At 39.2% G+C, this 19,445-nt stretch overlaps 1 protein-coding gene across 2 annotated transcripts in view; it reads right to left on the bottom strand.

The window, feature by feature from the left end:
* Positions 1-19,445, bottom strand: part of SMARCC1 (SWI/SNF related, matrix associated, actin dependent regulator of chromatin subfamily c member 1) — a 101,917-nt gene that overhangs the window by 45,954 nt on the left and 36,518 nt on the right. For both annotated transcript variants that reach the window (XM_058678761.1, XM_058678762.1), the window contains exons 11-19: positions 16,132-16,256; positions 14,068-14,127; positions 13,079-13,116; positions 10,153-10,274; positions 7,140-7,211; positions 4,688-4,801; positions 3,819-3,972; positions 2,975-3,088; positions 1,698-1,757 (exon numbers count right to left, since the gene is read on the bottom strand). In XM_058678761.1, coding sequence (XP_058534744.1) covers positions 1,698-1,757; positions 2,975-3,088; positions 3,819-3,972; positions 4,688-4,801; positions 7,140-7,211; positions 10,153-10,274; positions 13,079-13,116; positions 14,068-14,127; positions 16,132-16,256 — 859 coding nt within the window. The remainder of the gene's footprint in view (positions 1-1,697; positions 1,758-2,974; positions 3,089-3,818; positions 3,973-4,687; positions 4,802-7,139; positions 7,212-10,152; positions 10,275-13,078; positions 13,117-14,067; positions 14,128-16,131; positions 16,257-19,445) is intronic.

The following is a 19,445-nucleotide window of genomic DNA, read 5'->3' as shown; positions in this document are numbered from 1 at the left end:
CACATGTTCTGAAGATCAGAAACATCTGCAAAGATGCCTACATGATATAATTTTCTAAGAAGATGTTAAGATGCCTTACTGGAAACATAGACCTCAATGAGTATACTGGATTTATCCATCTATCAAAGGAAAATTGAAATTTGTTCCTTGTTATACAAGAATTTAAAATTTTTCTCTCCTATTAATTGCTCTAAATAAACATACAAATGAAAGATGTTAATGGTAAATAATGTTGTGTGGAAACCTCTTATTACTGTTTGTGTAAATGCATGCAACACCTGTTGAATCAACTGTATGACTGAAGGAAATGGAAACTGCTGCACAGATTCCACCTGCATGAGACAAAAGGCACTATTGTGAAGGAGTGCTATGGTTAAACAGAAGGTCACAATTATTCTTACCCTATTCTGTGTTTACTATCCACAAATCTTAAACGGAAAAAAGGAGGAAATTTTGAGCACCAAAGAACAAGACAAAGATTCGTTGTTTTCAGTTACTACTGTATAACTAACCTTCCCCCTGCAAAGCCCAATTTAAAAAAACAGGAATACTAAAGCATGTTTTATTCCTTCACATACCTTAACAACATCACCCATGACAGATTTGGCTAAACAAAACAGTCATTAAATAAATACAAAATATGTCAGAAAAAGAAGCTGTCTCCATATCACCAATATTCAATAGGTAAAAGAGAATAAGTTAACTTGGTGGGAAAAAACCATACAAAAATTATTTTAAATTCTGATCATAAAGAAGACAGAGAACATAAGAAGTTGAAAAAGGATATAATAAAAAATTAAATATATAATAAAAAAGTAAAGGGAAAAATTTAATATACTACCAAAACTTCTAAACACGCACACAGACTTTCTCACTCAACAATTGTTTTAAAAACTGAAGAATTCAAACTGGGGAGCTGCAGTTGCGGTGTGGAATGATAAGTAACTACCTCCAGTTCCAGCATCGCATATGCTTGGGAAAAGCAGCAGATAATGAATGGGCCAAGTGTTTGGGGTGCTGCATCCATAGGGGAGACCAGGATGAAGTTCCTGGCTTCAAACTGACTCAATCCTGGCAGTTGTCCCCATCTAAGGAATGAACCATCAGAGAAGATCTTTCTCTCTGCACCTCTCTTTCTGTAATTATTTATAATAAAAAAATTTGAATAGGAGCAATACAGGAACCAAATGCCACGAGGCTCCCAGACTCTCCAGGTAGAGTCTGATGACCCAGCAAGCACCAGACTGTGAAGAAGTACAGATCCATGCAGCTAACTGCCCTAACGTAACATGGCCTTCTTTATTATGCTGATATTTGCCATCAAAGCTAGTATATATATTTTTATGTAGTAGACATATCTTAGTACTAACAAAAGTAGTAACACCATTTCAGTAATCATTTCTTCAATGCTAGAATAACAAAAAAGCCATTTTACTTAAATGTTCTTATGAAAGAACTTAAAAAATTATAAATTTATAGTCCAAAAGCAAAGTACAGATGTTTCTAATATCTGATGCTGTGAAGTGGAAGACACATGAAAGAACAAGGTATCAAATACTGAATCTCAATGGCTTACTAAAGGAAAAGCACTTTTACCAATGTTAAAGTTATAAGCTCAACTATAGACGTTTTAAAGTGAATACTTCAGATACATATCCCGAACGTGGATGAAGTGGTTTCACTATTTATCCACTTACCTCCAGGAGTAGCAGGGTCTCCTGTTCTGTCCACTCCCTTCCAGCACTAGCACCTTTACTCTAAAGGAACAAAATTATTATTAATCATTTGATCATTAAAAGACAGTACGGACAGAGCTCAGCAGCAATCACTTCTTTTAAAGGAATTCCTTTTCACAAAGTAGTCTTTCAGGGATCATTTCATGTGAATCCCCAATCCAAAGCACTAAATAATGAGAATTAAAGAACCCAAAAAACATTATTTCAGAGATTTCCTGCTGTTAATCAAGGACTCATGAACATTTAAGAAATGAATGAACAGATGGAAGATATTTGTCTCTCCTTCTCTCGGTAAATCTAATCTGCCTTTCCAATAAAAATACATAAATCTTAAAAAACAAAATTAGCTTCCTTGTGGGGCTGCCACCATGGTGAGGTAGGTTAAGCCATATGGGTGTTAGCTTGAAACCTGCTACACACTTCGATCCAGCTCCCTTATAATGTTCTGTGAAAGTAGCGTTAGTTAATCCAGGTCCTTGAGTCCCTACACCCAAGTGAGAGACCGGAAAGAAACTCCAGGCTCCTGGCTTCAAAAGGGCACAGCTCTGACTACTACAGTCATCTGAAAATGGAAGATCTGTGTTTCCTTTTTTTCTCTCTGTAAACTTTCAAATTAAAAAAAATTTTGAAACAAAACATAAATTATTTAAGCTATAATTAGTTGCCCTGAGTCCATACTTTTGTTCAGTTTCTAAAAAATGCAAAATTTATAATAACATAACTAGCTATATTAAAGCAGAAGGAAATGGCTATTTTTGAGATCCCCAAATATTATCGACTCCTTGCTCATGGCTTTCACTTAGCTCTGCCCAAGGCATTATAACCACTTCGGGAGTGAACCAGTGGGAAAAGTGTCTCTTCTTATCTCTCAGTAATTCTCTGACATAAGTCATCCTTAAAAGGTGGGAAGGACAGGCCCAGCACTCTAGCCTAGCTGCTGAGGTACTCATTTGCATTCATGGGATTCTCATGTGAGCGCCAGTTCACATACCAGCAGCTCCACTTCCCTTCCATCTCCCTGCTTGTGGCCTGGGAAGGCAGTGAAGAGGGCCCAGGTTCTTAGGAGTGAACCAGCCAATGAGAGCTCACATGTGCATACTCTCCTTTTCTTCCTGTTACTTTCAAATAAACAAATTTCAAACAATAAAAGGAAATTACATTTCCTAAAGAAATTTACACATCTTAGAAAGACATGCTAGATTAGAATCCAGGAGGTATGTTTAGAAAACATTCCTTACCTTTGCCAATGTCTTCTTGGAGTAAATGTCAGTACGAAGACCAAAATTCTGCAAATCAATTGGTTTTTCCTTGTTCTTCTCGGGAAAATTTAACATCTGCTGAGCAGCAGGGATCTATGAGTCAAAAAACGATAAATGGTTATATTAGCTTCTTCAAAGTAAACAGGATCAAAGTTATTAAAATGGTAACAACAGCACGTAAATCACTTTATACTTTTTCTACAAAACAGATAAAAAGCCACCAAAAAAAAAAAAGCTCATAACTCCATACTATATAGAAACATTTTTGGTGCCTCTTTAAGTCACAGAAACAATAGAAAACAATAAACATTCCTTAATATGCTCCTTTATTTCAAACTGGAGATTCTGAGCTTAGGTTTCAATACAAGGCCATATACAATCTACTTGATATAACAATAAGTCTTTACAACTTTGCATCTACAGAAATCGATTTTCCAAATCTTGACTTTAGAGATGAAGATTTTGTAGTCCACATTTTGTGGACACAAGCTAAAAACAGTGGAAGGTGGTTTTGTGTAATCTGTTTGCTGATCCATGTCTGATAACAGAAGGATAAAGAAGTTCATATACATACGAAATAAATTTGTAATTTGATGGATTAAGGCACAATTTTGAGCCTATTAAGACTCATTTAATGTAGTCCATAGATCCATAGGTTCTATGGACTCATTATTTACAATAGGAAAACAGAATTCACATGCACACAGAAACCCTCAGCTAAGAAGCAACACTACCAGTGACACTCTAACATTACAATCACTGTTTTTGAACAAGAATGCTCTAAGGAGTTATCCAGTTACCAATTGTGGCCAAAGCAATTTACCTGAGGTGATCGAAGGTGCAGAGGTACAAGCCCTGAGGGAGTATCAGCTAACACATTGAAGTGAGGAGTTGGTGGAGGCCCCATTGCCATAGGTCGGCTTTCTGGATCAACTTGGTAATTAACCAGTCCCCACTGCTCTAAAAAGGCATGAACCCTAAAGGGAAATAAACTTAACTTTAAGTTGAAACTTAAAGTCTAGAGAATCAACCATATGTTCTGTGTAACCATCATGCTATCATGAAAAACAAACAAACCAGGTAAACATGTTCTTTACAAACATGGATCACCATCAAGTATCTGACTATAAAAATGAATATGTAAACTGTAAAATTTGGAAAACAAACACTGAAAGATAGGTGTCAGTAGGAAAACGTACAGTTTAATCAAACATCAAATAACAATGCCTTTCCCAAATGCACATGGAGGATATGGTAGTCCATTAGGGTCTGCAAAGAACATCTGGTATCATAGCAGAGGAAGGAGAGCAGAATAAATTGATCAATACTCCAGCTAAGCATTGACAGCAAATATCTGGGAAAATGGAAATTCTAAGGTGGACTCTGTCAGTCAACGGACCTTGGAAGGATTTCCTCATCCTTGGATCGGCGACATCAACAGCATGTCACAACTACAAAAACCACTTGGTTGGGTGTAGCTTCTTGCCTTATCTCTCCCTTTATCCCATATACAGGGGGAAGAAAATGAGGAAACAATGGTTTCACCCACCTTGCCCTAATCCTCGACCCTTCCCATCGTGAGCAACTATGTACACATCACCCAAAACAAAACAAAACAAAACAAAACAAAACAGCAGCAATGCCTAAGTAACTACCACTGGTAACCTGTCTAAAAAGAAGCCAGAATCATACCTCATCACAGCACATACATCTCCAGTCAAATTCCTCCGACATGCAGTGCTGGTTAAGTATTCTTGGGGATTTAGGCGGTATGTGTCAATCATAAAATTTCTATATGCCAAGTATCTGAAAATGAATGGCAGAATTCACAAGGCAGAGAGACATGCATCATTTCAGAAACAGTAATAGGGACAAAAATTCAACAAATATATATAAAGTACTGAATATTCAGTACTGACAGAAGTCAGAACCTGCAGCGCACAAACCAACCGTTAACTTATATCAGAGGTATCTGACAATCTTAGCATTAAGTAACCTAAGTGCAAACTTGGTCCTGCAGGTGAAGAGATAAATTTATGACTGCCTACAAAAGCTACTACTAGCGTAGATAATGAGTCCTCTCCCAAGCATTTATCACATGCCAAGCACTGTTCTAAGCAAAACCTATGCTACGTTCCGACAATCTCTCTGTAAGGTAGTCTACTTCCTTCCAATTTTCAGATGAGAAACTGAAGTATGGTTGCTAAAGCATTTCTTCCACATACATGGTTTGCTAAGTGATGCAGCAAAATGGAACAAAGGCAGTGTGGAGGTTCTGGTACTTGTGCTTTTATCCTCTGCTCCATCTCATTCGTACAGTCTCCCATAAAAAAAAAAAAAAACTGGGCCCGGCGGCGTGGCCTAGCGGCTAAAGTCCTCACTTTGAATGTGACAGGATCCCATATGGGCGCCGGTTCTTATCCCGGCAGCTCCACTTCCCATCCAGCTCCCTGCTTGGGGCCTGGGAAAGCAGTTGAGGACGGCCCAATGCATTGGGACCCTGCACCGCGTGGGAGACCCGGAAGAGGTTCCAGGTTCCAGGTTCCCGGCTTCGGATCGGCGCGCACCGGCCCATTGTGGCTCACTTGGAGAGTGAAACATCGGATGGAAGATATTCCTGTCTGTCTCTCCTCCTCTCTGTATATCTGACTTTGTAATAAACTGAATAAATCTTTAAAAAAAAATGGAAAATTAATTAGTAAATATGAACTGATAATAGTCTGTCCACGGTAGTTTCAGTTTACATATCAAAGATAATTTTTTTTTAAAGATTTATTATTATTATTGGAAAGGCAGATATACAGAGAGGAGGAGAGACAGAGAGGAATATCTTCCGTCCGATGTTTCACTCCCCAAGTGAGCCGCAACGGGCTGGTGTGCACCGATCCGAAGCCAGGAACCTGGAACCTCTTCCGGGTCTCCCACGCGGGTGCAGTGTCCCAATGCATTGGGCCGTCCTCAACTGCTTTCCCAGGCCCCAAGCAGGGAGCTGGATGGGAAGTGGAGCTGCCGGGATAAGAACCGGTGCCAATATGGGATCCCGGGGCATTCAAGGCGAGGACTTTAGCCATTAGGCCACGCCACTGGGCCCCAATTTTCCATTTTCATCACAATGTTTCATGTAGAAAACTACCGAGGTTGATTCTCCCTTAGTTTGATCATGAGACATATACTTATGCAGTCAGATACAAAAAGGAAGAATAACACACAAATATCACAGACACTACTTACATCATGATAGTTATGAACTTAGGAAGAAATGCTCACAGGTATGTAAACTAAGCGGTCATAAAGAAAATACGAACTTTTAGGCAAATTTCTACCTTCTAATAAAAACTGTCCCATTTTCAATGTAAAAGCACAAAAAAGCATTATGAAATTAGGTAAACTGGATCCAGAACAGTAGGTGCAGTGGCTAAAGTCCTCGCCTTATGTTTAGGATCCCATATGGGTCCCAGTTTGTATCCAGTTGCTTCACTTCCCTTCCAGGTCCCTGCTTGTGGCCTGGAAAAGCAGCCAAGGTTAACCGAAAGCCTTGGGACCCTGCACCCCCTGCACCCATATAGGAGACCTAGAAAAAACTCCAGGCTCCTAATTACGGATTATCTCAGCTTGGGCCTTTGCAGCCACTTGGGGAGTGAACCATTGAATGGAAGATCTTTGTCTGTTTGTGCTTGTCTCTGTAAATGTGACTTTCCAATAAAAATAAATTTTAAAAAATCAGGTAAATCTTGCTGTATTCTTCAGCCATACCACATTGACTTAATCAGTAGTCACACTTTAAGTAGGTAAGATAATGACTTAATTTTCTCCTGGGTCATTATGCATGACTGCATACAATCCGTAACACATTGTACACAAAAGTTAGGAGCTGTTAGGAGAATACTGAATATGTCTCAGTTATCACCCATTAGATAATTTAATCTTTAATTCCACCAGCTGATGTGTTTATATTGTAAGCTTTAGCAGGGACAAATATGCAGTTTCCACTGATGCAAAGAACTCTGAAAAATTATACACATAGTTCGAAATGGAATATGTGCAAACATCTAAACCTCAGAAGCAATAAACTTATGACAGTGTCCTCTAAGAACCTTTGCGATTTACACACAAATTAGCACGTTTTCTAAAACACTGGCCTCACATTTCTGGAGTCTTGGATTTGTTCTTTCCGTTGAAAAACTCCGGAAGAGCACGACGTTCAATCACATGAATACTGAAAGGGAGGGAGAAAAAAAGACCGGAAGTCTTCTTCTGAAGAAAAAGATTTTAATATTTGAACTAAACTCATTCAGTTTCCATTGTATACCTGATAACTTCAAACACTGAGCACAGACTGCCAAAATTAGGTGGCATACACAAGTTCCTATGTGTTAACACCTATAATGGTTTTTCTTTCTGTAGTTTTCCCATTTTCATATTCAAACTGAAGTACTTCTACCATCACAGTGAAAGCTAATTATTTTACGATTCTCTCTGTATAAACAAATCATTACTAAATAACAAAACAAGATACAATGAGTTCTTGGAAACTGGCTGACAAAGAAAAATCAGTGTAATCATCAAGGCAGTAAGCTGATGAAAACCAAAAACACAGTCAGGAGACACATGAATGTGTTCCTGACCAGCACCTCAGACTCTTAACATCAATGCACCTTTTCTCAGTCCTCAGCAACAGTGCATAAGATCATTTTCCAAAAAAAATCTCAGTGATCAACTGCTTTTAATAAAGCAACTGAAAATCACTGATAACTTTGGTATGGACGCTTTTGGTAACTCGGTCTCTGCAGTGGAACCTTCAACCAAACTATCACAAACAATGAAGGGATGGATAACTGTCACAAATAATTCATGCATTATTTTTCACATTTAAATTAAACTGAAGCTATACGCACAAATGGTATAGAAACAAAGAATTAGCTAAAAACTTCTAGGAAGATCATTTCTAACTTGAGTTAATGCTATATAATGCAAACAAAAGCCATAGGCAATCACATAATGGCTTCTGTTTTCATGCTACAGGTTAGGAACAGCCCAGGAAAAAATACATATAAAACTTCTATAATATTAAACACAATATGTAATGATAATTGCATAATCATATGTTGCATTATATGAACTTACAGTATAATACATAGTAAAATAAGATAAAATACACATTTTTCTATACGATAGAACACATATGAAAACATCTATCCTCAAAGAATAACATACAATTGAGAACAAAGTATCCACACGTGTCCCAAAGATTTCAGAAATGGCAATTCCATAGAATTTAACTACATAGAATTAATTCTATATAGAATTCTATAGAATTTCTGACAAATTTAGTTGAGAGAGTAACTTGTGGCACTTAAATTTAAAAATGTTAAATGTTGGGCCACTGTTGCACTTGCAGCACATTACCCTAACTCTTGTGATGTCAGCAGCCCATGTACGAGGCTCATTGGAATACCTGCTACTCTGCTCTTGATCTAGGTTCCTGGAAATATGCTTGGGAAAGAACTAAACATGGCACAAGTATGTGGGCCTCTGCCACCTATATGGGAGACACAAATGGAACTCCTTCTTCCGGGCACAAGCCTGGCTGTTGTGGCCACTTGGGAAGCAAATCTAAGCATGGAAGATCTCATGTTGCCTATTACTCTGTCTTTCAAATAAATAAATTATTTTATATTGATCTTGTAAACTTTGTAATAAATAATAATGCTAATCAGAGAAAAAAGAACAAAACAAAGAGAGAGGGCTTCCCATCTAATGGTGGACCCTCCAAATGGCTGCAATGAGATATCCTCTACTGTTAAGCAGATGCATTAGCAGAGATCTGGATCAAAAGAGAAGCAGCCAGGACCTGAACCACAACACTGGCCACACAGGCCCAGCGCGATAGTGTAGTGGTTAAAGTGCTCGCCTTGCACACCTGGGATCCCATATGGGCACCGGTTCTAATCCCGGCAGCCCTGCTTCCCATTCAGCTCCCTGCTTGTGGCCTGGATAAGCAGCTGAGGATGGCCCAAAGATTTGGGACCCTGCACCCACGTGGGAGACCTAGAAGAAGCTTCTGGCTCCTGCCTTCAGCTTGGCTCAGCTCCAGCTGTTGTGGAAGCTTAGGGAGTGAATCATTGGACGGAAGATCTTCCTCTTTGTCTCTCCTCCTCTCTGTATATCTAACTTTTCAATAAAAATAAATAAATCTTTCAAAAAAACAAAACAAACAAACAAAACCACACTGGCCACAACCAATAAGAACAATAAGAAAATCTGGGGGGGGGGGGAATTGATTAAAGTCAGCCTTTTATGAATTAACATCTCCTAAGCAGTCAGTAAGGAAGGTACTTTGGACTAGCTCCAAACACCTTCCCAGGACACCACTGCTTCCTGCCAATAGCAGGCAGGATGCTAAATAAGAACGTGTTTTTGTACATTTTAACATGCCAGGGTTTATACTGCTAAAGTCTTCTAATATTAAATATTTTCTGATAAAATAAAGCTATCATAACATAAAATAAATCTGTCACTGGGTATGAGAAACTTATTTATATATTTAAAAGTCATAAAAACATATAATAAATCTTACTAAATAAATACTGAAAATAAATTACTAAATAAATACTTATAAATACTGAAAATCGGGGCATAGCATTGAATGAATCCCATATGGGTGTCAGTTCGTGTCCTGGATGCTCCACTTCCCATTCAGCTCCTTGCTTGTGTACAAGGTAAGCAGTGCAGAGGGCCCAATGCCTTGGGAACCTGCACCCACATGGGACACCAGGAATAAGTTCCTGGCTCCTGGCTTCGGATTGGCTCAACTCCAGCTATTGCAGCCACTTTGGGAGTGAACCAGTGGATTTAATTTCTTTCTGTCTCTCCTTCTCCTCTCAAATTAAAAAGAAACACTCAAAATTTGCCTATCTGAACTAAAACTGATGCTGAATTTAAAGCTTAAAAATACCTTAATTGCAACAGTCCTACTTCTGCCTGTAAACTGTTTCAAAGAACACATTTTATAGAGAAAACTCACTTTCCACCTCCTTTGAAATAGGGAAAATTACTGACAAGAGACTTGGATAGAATGACACAGCCTGATTTCAGGGACACTTCTCCAATACTTCAGCACCATGCTCAAAGAGGGAAAGAGTCTACTCACTACTCACCAGTTGTAATCAAACCATGATGCATAGCTAGGAATAATGATGTGATTGGTCTGCTCTGTCACATTATCTTCACCAGGGTCAACTGATCGACTTGGATCACCTTTGCTGGGATCGTCATCTTCCTACAAAAATGAAACCAGAGTTCAGGCACAGAATTATAGGGATAAATGTGACAGATCTGAAACTTCTGATATTAGGTCTAATAAAATGAAGGTACAGGAATAAATTTAAAGGACTACGAAACTAATTTGCAATAAAAACAACTTTCTAGAACTTGTAAGGGACAACACAGACAGGTACCAAGGAGTTTACTCCTGTTCTTCAAGCATGAAGGAAGCGTCCTAGAAAAAGTATTGAGCATTGGGCCCGGCGGCGTGGCCTAGCAGCTAAAGTCCTCGCCTTCAAGGCCACAGCAGTTGAGGATGGCCCAATGCATTGGGACCCTGCACCCGCGTAGGAGACCCGGAAGAGGTTCCAGGTTCCTGGCATCGGATCGGCGCACCAGCCCGTTGCGGCTCACTTGGAGAGTGAATCATCGGACGGAAGATCTTCCTCTCTGTCTCTCCTCCTCTGTATATCTGACTTTGTAATAAAAATAAATCTTTAAAAAAAAAAAAAAGTATTGAGCATCAGGTCGTTGGGTCCTTGCACCCACGTGGGAGAATAGGAAAAATTCTTGGTACCTGGCTTCAGATCAGCACAGCTTTGGCCACTGCAGTCATTTGGGGAGTGAATCAATGGATAGAAGATTTATCTCTCAGTAACTCTACCATTCCAATTTAAAATAAATAAGTAAGAACCCAGGTAATTTTTGTATTGGAATTTCTTTGCATTGATTCCATAATTTAATTTTTGTTGGTTACTTGATTCAACCTAAATTTCCCACATTTTATATTTTGAAATGAGGATATATTATCACCTCTATACATAGAACATTAGTTTAGCAACAAGCATTAAAAAACTAAACTACGGAAACACCAAGAACTGAAGTAGTTACCTGCATAATATTAATTACAACTGTGTTATTACTAGTGACAAAGACTTTAAAAATCACCAAAAATCATGCAAACTAGCAAAAACAATTTCAGATTAATGTTTTTTAGTTTGACATATCTAACAGATATTTGAGGTATAGGTTTTAAAAATCTACTAGATGACAAATAATTCCTACATTCACATAAATTTAAAAAGATTTAATGAATGCTGAAAATATAAATTGGCTTTTGTTTAAACTCCAATATATTAATTTATTTTACTTTATTTACTTGAAAGAGAGACAAAACCGTTCTATACACTGGTCACCTCTAAAGCATACACAGTTGACCAGGCTGGGCCAGGCTGATAATCGGAACGGGGAACAGGATTCCATTCTCACCCTTGGGTAGCAAGGAACTTCTCCCCCACCACCACGGGAACCACCAGCTGTGTCCCACCAAGGACGGGGTGAGCAGGAGCCAGGAGCAGAAGCAGCGTAGAGCTGAACTCGGGCCCTCTACTGAGGAACACAGGTACCCCATGCCAGGTTGTTATTACTATGTTATCTATCTCAAATAAGAAAATGGCCAGGATGATGCTGTAGAAGGACCCAGAGAATATCTAACCATTTTTAATTACCTGAGACTGACACAAGGATTTAAAATTGCTCTTGCTCTTGGCATTTAAGAAAAAACACTAACTTTACAAGGAAGTTTTACTTTCAATTTAGATCTTTCCAAGCTCTAAAAATCCCTCCCCGGCCCCATTGGTAGTCCACATGAGCGCACATCCCTCTGAATGATGTAAAATCATCAAAAATAAAATGATTATTATTATTAAAAAAAAGTCTGATCAAAGAATCAGCTAAGTCTAAGACTCAAAAAATACTGAGAATGATCTGAGGTTTATAGGTTAAGGCTGCAATCAATAAAACCAGGAGTAAGAAAATTAATACAAGGGCTGGTCCTGGCTGCACAGTCCGATAATGCCACAAACAACACTGCTGGGTTTGACTATTAACTACTAACAAGGGAACCAGGGACTCAGAAATGTCACCAAACAAGGGTCACAACGTAAGATGATAGAAATTTTCTCTCTAGAAAACTTTGGGAAATAGTCCACCATTGTGACAGAGCCAAGAAGGCCAAAATCCCATTTGGATGCCAGTTCCTGTCCCTGTTGCTCCATTTCTGATGAAGCTCCTTAATAATGGTCTGAAGAAAGTGGCAGAAGATGCTCCAAGAACTTCCCACACATACGGGAGACTGCATAAAGCTACTGGTTTCTACCTAGCTCAGCCTTGATAGTGAAGCCACCAGAAGTGAACCAGCAGATGGAACAGCTCTGTGACTCTAACATTCAAAATAGAGAAATAAAAACAGAGCATTCTGAGGGAGCCAAATGGGAAATGAATCAGTAGACAAAGGATCTCTTTCCTGGTGTCTCCCACAACTCATTCTGACATTCAAATACATAAAATAAATCTTAAACTAAGAATACAATAACAAACCATGGGTCTAGGGCCCAGCACGATGGCCCAGTGGCTAAATAGTTGCCTTAATCCCATAACCATTTTGTGTTCTGATGGCTAAACTTCCCTTTCAGCCCCCAGCCTGTGGCCTAGCAAAGCATTAGAGGATGGCCCAAAGCCTGCACCCTGCGCCTGCTTGGGAAACCCCAAAGAAGCTCCTGGCTCTTCGCTTCGGATTGCCTCATCTCCAGCTGTTGCAGCCGTGTGAGGAGTGAACCAGCGGACAGCAGATTTTTCTCTCTGTCATTCCTCTCTGGTTCAATAAAAATAAACAAATCTTAAAAAAAAATAAAAAATAAAAAAAAAAAATCAACGGGTTTCAAAATGGAAGAATTATAAAAAAAGCTTATTTCACTCTTTCCAGTTCTCAATACACAGGATTTCTAGAGAAATTATTCCACACCAGGCTTCAATTGTTACCTTTCCTCCTGTTGTAACTGTTTCTTCATCCTGCTCATCTGCAAAATTTAAATATAAAATTTATTTTACGAACAGGTAAATATTATTTGGATTATAAAAAAAAATTGTTTAGGAAGTGATGATACTAACCATTAACAGTAACAAAATAGACCATTAATAAAATATTACCACTGCAGGGCCTGGTGTAGTAGCTTGGTCCCTAAAGTCTTTGTCCTGCATGCACCGGGATCTCATATGAGTGGCTGTCCCACTTCACTTACAGCTCCCTGCTGTGGCTTGGGAAAGCAGTTGAGGAAAGGTCCTGGGCCCCTGCACCCATGTGGGGAGACCCGAAGAAGCACCTGGATCCTGGTTTTGAATCAGCTCAGCTCCGGCCATTGCAGCAACTTGGGGTGTGCACCAACAGATGGAAGATCTTTCTGTCTCTCCTTCTCTCTGCATATCTGACTTTCTAATCAAAATAAATAAATATTTAACAAAAATAAAAAAGAGTATACAACTTCTCAGCCACCAGTTTCCTGTAAGTGGTAAGAAAAAAAAAGGCAGACTAAACTAATCATTCTCCTTTAGTGTTTATGTGTAATCAGAAGCACCACGAAATTTAACAAAACTATGTCACATACTGAAGAATATAATTAAAATGAAGTAACTGTGGACTTCTTCACAGCAAGTAGAGAAGGAAGCCTCAAGAAAAAGGTGACAATTAGCTGAGAAGAGAAGGAACAAAGGGATAATTCCACAGAGAAAGCAGCCAGATGAAAGCGCATCTAGAGGGGATGCATTTGGACAACACTGCACAGCAGCCACTATGAGCGTGAACAACAGTTCACAGGAGAGCATTCATAACGGCAGAGGCAGCTCATGACCTGTGGTGGTTACCAGAAAAACTGAAAGAAAACAACTCTCCAAAGAAAAATACTGAAGGTGCTGCTGCATTCAAGTGGAAAAAACTGATAATTTCACTGTATACAAATAATTATGATATTTACCTAGATCTGCTACAGTTCCTCCTTTAACAGGTGTATTTTCACTATCTTTCTTTGGGTTTACTATTAAAAAAAACACAAACACACAAAATTACATTTTAGAAGAGAAATTCTATAATACTAAAGAATGAAACAGGACAATTTCAAAATAAAAGCATCTCCCTAAAACACCAAAATCATTCACTATTTACCCTCACTATAAACACAAGCCCATCTGCAAAATGTTAACGTTTAATATATTAGGCAATATTTTTAAATTAATTTCCCAAGCAGTAACACCTTTTCATCACCAAACTAAATACAGAAACATTCAAAGCAAAATATGAGAACAGCCTTTCAACCCTGCTCCAGGACGTTTTCTAATCAATGCTTTTCAAGATTTGATCTGATCCTATTTCTCTGTTATTCATTCAGACAGGTAAAGTCAGGGAGAATCAATACCCTTTATATGCCAACAGGGACAATGAAATAGATCCTATAAGCTTGATAACATCACATAAATATCACTGATGCCTTGTCAGTGTTTCACTGGGATTTTTCACGTAAATACTTTGAACTGCATCACGTTAAATTCATTATTAACAGGTTCACTGTGTCCATGAATGGACCAAATGTTAATTATCACAACATCAGTGGAATTCAATCTGTTCTCAGCATTTTACTATTCTGTAACCAGCATTCCTTTACAATTACTCTGCATGTGCCAGTAATTGTTTAAGATGGGCTCTAACAATAAAAATGGTGATTAGATAGATTTATTTTTTACAAAGGATTTTTTGGGGGCTGATGGCTCAACTGGGTAATTCTGCACTTCCAAGAGTCAGTATCACATATGGGCACTGGCTTGTGTTCCGGGGCTGCTCCACTTTTGACCCAGATCCCTGTTTAAGGCCAGGGAAAGCAGCAGACTATAGCCCAAAGCCTTTGTATCGTGCAATCGTTTGGGAGACCCAGAAGAAGCTCCTGTAAGTCTGCCTTTATTTCTTTATTTGAAAGGTAGAGTTATAGAACAGAGATTTTCCATTCACTAACTCCCCAAATACCAAAAATGACTTGGGCAAGGCCAAGTCCGTAAGCCTGGAACCGCATCTAGCTCTCTTATACAGATGCTTTCCCAAGTGCACTAGCAGGGAGCCGATCACAACTGAAGAATCAGGGAATCACTATGGGAATCCAGCATCATAGGCAGCAGCTTAACATGCAGCCACGCCTGTAGATTTAACATTTTAAAATTTGTAGCAGATACTGCTAAATTCTATTAAGTGAGTTCATTGATTTTTTACTTCCATCAATAGCATTTGAGAGTGCTCATTTCTCAAAGCAATTACAACTTTCCATTTATATTTCAACCTTTGAAAATAAGATGAAACCTGGTTAAATGAGGTTGACACATATTCAGTAATTGGCTCTGTACACCTAAAAATTAGTACATTATACTTTGCTTTTCATTCTATGGCTTCAGAATCTTACTTAGTTTACACATACTTAAGAGGCTAATCTTTTCTTTTTACATATGAAAGGCAGAAAGAGTAAAGACCTAATGTAGACACGGATGACAGAAGTTTCATCTGCTGTACACTTCCCACTAGTGGTAGGCATGGGCTAAATAAAACTCAGATCCTGGAATACAAATCTAGAAGGTAGAAGACTAGAGTGGAAAGAAAAGAAATGGAAGGCCTCTACCAGTGAAACACTAAAAAGCAACTGAAAAGCTAAGTTGGAAAACTACACAAAAGAAAGATGTCATGCTCATACAATGTAAACACAAAATGCTGAGAACTCCACTCCAGTAAAAACACTGTGAAATCAGTAACATTACTATCAGCGAATCAGTAGATATTTTGCGAAAACTGACAGCTGGTTGCAAAAAGTACACAGAACATCATCATTGTATCGTACTAGGTTAAGCATTTGCCTGCACTGACAACATCCCATATGGGTCCATAATGGATGGAATCGATTCTTATTTGAATATTAGGACTCTAGACTCAGGGCAAAAAAGAAATATCCCATGGCACTGCTGAGAATGATCACATTACATCGAACGCCCTCCTGCAGAATACACACCATTTTTGGGAAGCACTACTTCCTCTATATTGGGTACAGGTGTTGGGTCCTCCATGTCCTTGGTAAGATCTTCCTGCTCATCATCATCTTTCTGATTTCTGCGCTTCCCATAAAGACTAGCTTGGCTAAAATATAAAAGAGGTAGATAATAGCTGCCTATTATTAGAATCTATGCTCAGAAACAATTTAAAAGTCAAACAGTAATCAAACCACAAAACAAATTAGACACACTCCTCCAAGTACATCTAATCAGAAAAAAAATTAGCTTAAGAAATGAAGCTATGTTACCTTTTAAAATGATAAAAATTTTCTGAAAGCAAGTTAAAATTTCTGTAATAAACCACATAATAAGGAAATACGGCAAAAATAAAACAACAGATAAAAAGGAGATATGGCAAAAAACAAAACAAAACAAAAAATTCAGATTATAAACACTCAGCTACATAAGGAATTCTCTGAGATACTTCTATAAGGCCCGGCACAATTGCTTAGAGGCTAAAGTCCTCGCCTTGAACGCCCCGGGATCCCATAGGGGATCCAGTTGTACTCCCTGCAGCTCCACTTCCCATTCAGTTTCCTGCCTGTGGCCTGGGAAAGCAGTCAAGGACGACCCAAAGCCTTGGGACGCTGCACCATGTGTGAGACCAGGAAGATGTTACTGGCTCCTGGCTTCAGATCGGCTGAGCTCCAGCCGTTGCAGCTGTTTGGGGAGTGAACCATCCAACAGAAGATCTCCCTCTCTGTCTCCTCCTCTCTGTATACCTGCCTTTCCAACAAAAATACATAAATCTTAATATACGTAAAAAAACAAATACATATACCATGTCATTGTATCACCATCAGGGTGTGTAAAAGTAGAAATATTGAACATGGTTACTCATTCTTTATTTTAATAGAAATTGGATTGTTCATTCACACACAATGAAAACAGATCATTTTATTTCAACTATTCATATTAGCAGAAGCCTAAATCAGAAATAAAAATGATTCCTTATCCTCAAGAATTATAAGGAACAAGGTAAAAAATCATAAACTACACAATGCAATGAAAACTAATAAAAAATATAATGGAAGTATCAAAGTTCAGTGCAGAAAAACGGAGAAATTAATAATGGTGACAAACAATATACATCAGGATCAATGTTGTGGCACAGCATTGCAGGTCCACTGCCTGTAAAGGGCAGTGGTTCATGTCCAGCCAACCCCTCCTTTGGAATAGTTCCCTGCCAAAGCACAAGGGAAAACATGCCAAGGATGTGGACCCTTGAGGGAGAGACTGAAATGAAGCTCTGGGCTCCTGGTTTTGTCCTGCCACAGCCTGGGCCACTGCAGGCATCAGGGGAGTGAATCAGTCTTTGTTTCCTCTCTCCCTAACTCTGCTTTACAAACAAATCTTATAAAACAAAAAATCACAGTTTGTAAAGATTGATAGTGACAGTTCTAGGGGACTTTGACAATTATGAAACAATTCACTAACAAAAGTAAATAATGTTTCAAAATGAAGAGTAAAAAGGCCAAGGGAAGAAAGGTAACTTCTTGGAGAAAAAGGCTGCAATAACCCAGATCAGACTAACAAACCACTGAGAAGGCAGGCAGTGACCTGGGGTGCTGGCATCCCATAAGGGTGCCCTCTGGAGTCCTGGCTGCTCCACCTGAAATCCAGCTCCCTGGTAATGGCCTAAAAAAGTGGCAGAGGAAAGGCCTTGTGTTTAGGCCCCAACATTCATGTATGAAATGCAGAGGTTCCAAGCTTCCAATTTCAGACAGGTTCATCAGTGATCATCTGGGGGAATGAACAGTGAACTGAAGATCTTTTTTCTCTCCAACTTTGACTTTCAAGGGCAATAAATAAATCTATCTTTTGCAAAAAGATGCATCATGTAGCTGTGGACACTCCATCTGGCTGCCTTGTACTCAGAGGAGTAGGTGACCAACAGCACCACTGTGAGCCTCCGGGACACCTCACCTGGCTACCATAATTAAGAGTGCCCAGGCTCCATTTTACCATTTCACCTTAGGCCACAAAGACGTAAACTTGATATGGCTTTCCTACCAAAGCTCTCAGCAGCTCTTCAATAGAATTCACATTACAGTAAGATAAACTTGGGACCACTGTTGTAGTACAGTGTCTTAAGCTGCCATTTACAATGCCAGCATCACAGATGGTTGAAGATTTATTGTCCTAGCTGCTTCGCTTGCAATCCAGCTTCTTGTCAATTGCCTGGATTATGATAAGCAATAGAACTTGTTCCAAGTACAGAGGTCCCTGCACTCACATGGAAAATCCTGGTTCAATCCTCACCATTGGCAACAACTATCTGGGGAATAAACCAGGAAGTAGAAGAACCATCCATCTTTCTCTGCAACTGTAACTGTAAAATTAGCAAACTTAAAAAATTTTTTAAATTTATTTTTGTGGGAAAGACAGTTTATACATAAGGGCATACAGAAAGAAAACATCATCTATCTAGTGGCTCACTCCACAAACAAAAACAAAAGCTGAAGAGCTGAAGCTAAGGAGATCCGAAGCCAGAAGCCAGGAGCTGCTATCAGGTCTCCCACATGGGGTGTCAAGGCTTTTGGCCATTCTCAACTGCTTTCCCAAGACACAACCAGGGAGCAGGATGGAAAATGGAGCAGCCATGACATGAACCAGAGCCCATAGGCGAAGCCGGCATCACAGTTCCGCAGATTAGCTTGATATGCCTGCTGTCCCCCAATCAAAGACCATGTTCTGGTTCCAGGACCTAACTTCAGCCTCCTGCCAATGCAGGCACTAGTCAGAACTACGTTCCAATTCTGGGATACATGTATTTAGTTTACGGTGCTAGGCTTTAGTTGTGGAAACTAGGCATTTCAGAGGTAGGAACCAGAGAATGAAGTTGCTTCTTTTGGTCCTATGTATTCTTCTTTCCCTGTACTTTTTTTTTTTCAAAGATTTATTTACTTTTATTAGAAAGTCAGATATATAGAGAGGAGGAGGGACAGAGAGGAAGAGCTTCCATCCAACCGGCCAGAGTTGAGCCAATTCGAAGGCACGAGCCAACAGCTTCTTCCCCGTCTCCCACGCGGGTGCAGGGTCCCAAAGCCTGAGGCTGTCCTCGACTGCTTTCCCAGGCCACAAGCAGGGAGCTGGATGGAAGCAGGGCTGCCAGGATTAGAACCAGCGCCCATATAGGATTCTGGGTGTGCAAGGCAAGAACTTTGACCACTACGCTATCGTGCCGGGCCCGCTCCCTGTACTTTCTAAATAATTTTTTTCTTCAATTTTGGCTATTATTATTGCCTATTTATTAAGTATATATTTCATGTCA

The sequence above is a fragment of the Ochotona princeps genome, chromosome 21 (assembly GCF_030435755.1).
Source record: "Ochotona princeps isolate mOchPri1 chromosome 21, mOchPri1.hap1, whole genome shotgun sequence".
NCBI classification, from domain to species: domain Eukaryota; kingdom Metazoa; phylum Chordata; class Mammalia; order Lagomorpha; family Ochotonidae; genus Ochotona; species Ochotona princeps.
The sequence above is the reverse complement of the archived record's forward strand: the minus strand, read 5'-3'. Positions and strand labels throughout refer to the sequence as shown.